We start from the raw sequence: 2844 nt of genomic DNA, 5'->3' as shown, positions 1-2844 counted from the left end.
GGGCTGGGCTGAGAGGGGACAGGTGGCAGGGACGGGGAGGGGGTACAGGGGAAAAAGGGTGGGTGGGATGGTGGGAAGGGTAGACAGAGTGGAAGAAGTGGTAGGTAGGAGGCGGGACAGAAAAGGAGTGATTAGGAGAGGCTGGTGTGCAGAGAATGGGTAACAGGAATGGAGGGGTGACAGTACTAGATCAGGGTGACAGGGAGAGGGAGGGGACAGAGTTGGAGGGGATGACAAGGAGAGGTGATGGGGAGAGAAGGTGGCAGGTCCAGAGATGGCTGATAGGAGGTGACTGGGAGGAAGAGGTGACAAAGACAGATGAGAATGGCAAGGGTGGGTGACTAAGGAGGGGGCTTAGGGCCTGTGAGGAGAGAGGTAGGGGTAGAGGTGGTGACAGGATGGGAGAGAGAGTGGCAGAGAAGGTGGTGCCAGGGGGGCTGATGGGAGCAGAGGGCATGAGACCCTGAAGGGCCGGGGCCTGGGCTGGACTGGGCTTCAGGAGTTACTGCTCAGATTCTGACGGGGGTGAGGGTCCACGGGGCAGTGAGTGGGAGTTACCCAGAGAAGGTGGACAGGAAGAGAGTAGGCCCCAGGGGAAAGAGAGAGCTTGGCGCTGGGGTGGAGAGGCTGGGCTGGGCGGTAGTCCAGGGGTGCCAGGCAGTGCTGATGTAGGCCCTGGTGGTGTATGCAGAGGTTTGTTTTTGGGCAGGACTGGGGCTGGGTTTCTGTTCCCAGGTTGGTGGCCTAGCGGGTCAGTGAGGGGCAGGTGGTGGTGGCTGTCCAACTCTTGGGCACTTGGGTGCCTTCCTCCGTTTGAGAAACCCCGGTCTCTCCAGGCTCTGCCTGTGAGGACCACAGGATTGGCTTAGGGAAAGGGCAGCCTGGGACTACGGGGTCCACAGGAGCAGCAGGCCTCAAGTAGGAGAGCATGGGGTCAGGGGTCCCTGAGACTTGAATCAGGGGTGCCTCTGGTTATGTTTGGTTTGTGGTCCTGGGCTCCTTCAACATCCCCCCCCTCACCCCCCCGCCAAGGCCCCCTGTCAGCTCCTCAGGTTCTTCTAGTCACTTCAGAGTAAAGTTTTTTCCCTTTTCTTTTCTCAGGGTAGCTTGAAAGGGGGCGGGCAGTAATGACTGTTCAGGAAGTGGGTGAGGTTGGCCAGCTGCGCTTGTCCTGCTTTCTTTGACCTTCTCCCACTTACACCCACCTGGAGTCAGGGGGCACATTTGGAGGTTAGGGGGGCCTGGCCGGCTCAGCCACCTTGCCAGAGCTAACCCAGCCAGCCCCCACCAGGGCGGGGATTCATACAGGCCAGAAGAGGGGAGCTGGGCTTGTGGGTATCACACTGGGTGCTATGGGGGCAGGGCAGGCTCCCATCCAGTGGGACAGGGAAACCCTGGGGTGTAGATCCATGTCCCACTGTGTGATGACGTGTATGTGTGTGCCTGTGTGCCTGTGTGTGTGAGTGTGTGTGTTTGTGTGCGTGTGTGTGCTCATGCGCAGCCCCGTGGCAGTGCTGGGTATGAGCTCTTGCCTCAGACATGCCCCTGCCTGCTCCCTGCCAGGATCTGGGAAGATGGTTCTACCCGGCAGGCCCAGGGTACAGAGCAGAGTGGGCAGCCGTTCCTCGGGTCTCTCAGCTGCCCACTCCTTCCCACAATGCCAGGCCGTGCCACTCAGTGGGGTGGGGCGGGGGGAGATGGAGAGAAGCTCACATCACAGCCCAGACACCTCCCTTTCTGTGACTCTGCGTGTGCGTGTGTGAGTGCGTGTGCTCTGTGGACGGTGACAGTGCAAGGAAGTGTGCCCTCTGAGTCATGTGACAGGCAGCACACTGAGATGGTTAGGACAGACTGAAGCCAGAATGCCTGGGTTCAGACCCTAGCTCTCTGTTTACTGGCTAGATTAATTTGGACGAGTGGCTTGATCTCTCTGTGCCACAGCTTCCTCAAGTGTGAAATGGGCTGTTAGTAGCCTTTGTCTCTTAGGGCTGTTTGAGGATGAAATGGCTTAATAAAGGCAAGTTTAGCCCAGGGGTGGCAAGAGTGAGTGCTCCATAGGTGTGACCCGTTAGTGCTTCTGTGTCGCCGTGGGGCAGGCAGTGTGTGCATGTGCCTGCTGTGTCTTCTGCAGAGGGAGCAAATGTATGTGAGTGTCCCTGAGGAGCCAGAGGGAATAGCTCATGGAACATGGGTGCCACTCTGTGTCTGGTTGCTGGCCAGGGGCCCATTATGAGTTGGGTATAGCCAGGAAGGAGGCCTCGGGGATCATGGAGTTGAGGCAGGAACCTCAGCAACTAGGAACTCTGGGGGACGCTGGGTCTGGGGGATTCCTGAATGACCCCTGTCTGCCCTTCCACTCTGCAGGCGGACAAAAGATGAAGCCAATGAAGAAGGCGTGTGCTGGCCTCCCAGGTCCTATCAGTGGAGGCAAGTCCCCCCCAGCCACCAGGGCCAAGGCCCTGAGGCGGCGAGGGGCTGGGGAGGGAGACAAGCCAGAGGAAGAGGACTACGAGGGACAGCCGCAGCCAGGCCCAGAAGAGGCTGAGGAGGGCGAGGAGGAGGAGGCCCAGCAGGCCTCAGGGGCTGAGGGGCTCCCCCTAGAGCTACGCCCTGATGACCCGGCCCCAGGCCCAGCTGAGGACCCCAAGGCAGAGGGTGAGGCAGGCCGCTGGGAACCTCCACTCAGCCGAAAGACAGCCACGTTCAAGTCACGGGCACCCAAGAAGAAGTATGTGGAGGAGCACGGTGCTGGCAGCGGCAGCTGTGGGGCAGCCGGGGCCCCTGAGGAGCGGGCAGGGACCCCTGAGGAAGCTGGCGCCCTGGGTGTTCCTCCAGCCACCCACT

General features: G+C 60.2%; 1 protein-coding gene across 1 annotated transcript in view; it reads left to right on the top strand.

The window, feature by feature from the left end:
- The window catches only part of CIC (capicua transcriptional repressor), a 28521-nt gene that overhangs the window by 2113 nt on the left and 23564 nt on the right, over nucleotides 1–2844 (top strand). Inside the window, exon 2 of the mRNA XM_015562205.1 lies at nucleotides 2365–2842. Within this exon, the coding sequence (XP_015417691.1) occupies nucleotides 2376–2842 (467 nt within the window). The 5' untranslated portion in view covers nucleotides 2365–2375. The remainder of the gene's footprint in view (nucleotides 1–2364; nucleotides 2843–2844) is intronic.

This window comes from Myotis davidii, unplaced genomic scaffold (assembly GCF_000327345.1).
Source record: "Myotis davidii unplaced genomic scaffold, ASM32734v1 scaffold1577, whole genome shotgun sequence".
Lineage (NCBI taxonomy): Eukaryota > Metazoa > Chordata > Mammalia > Chiroptera > Vespertilionidae > Myotis > Myotis davidii.
The sequence above is the reverse complement of the archived record's forward strand: the minus strand, read 5'-3'. Positions and strand labels throughout refer to the sequence as shown.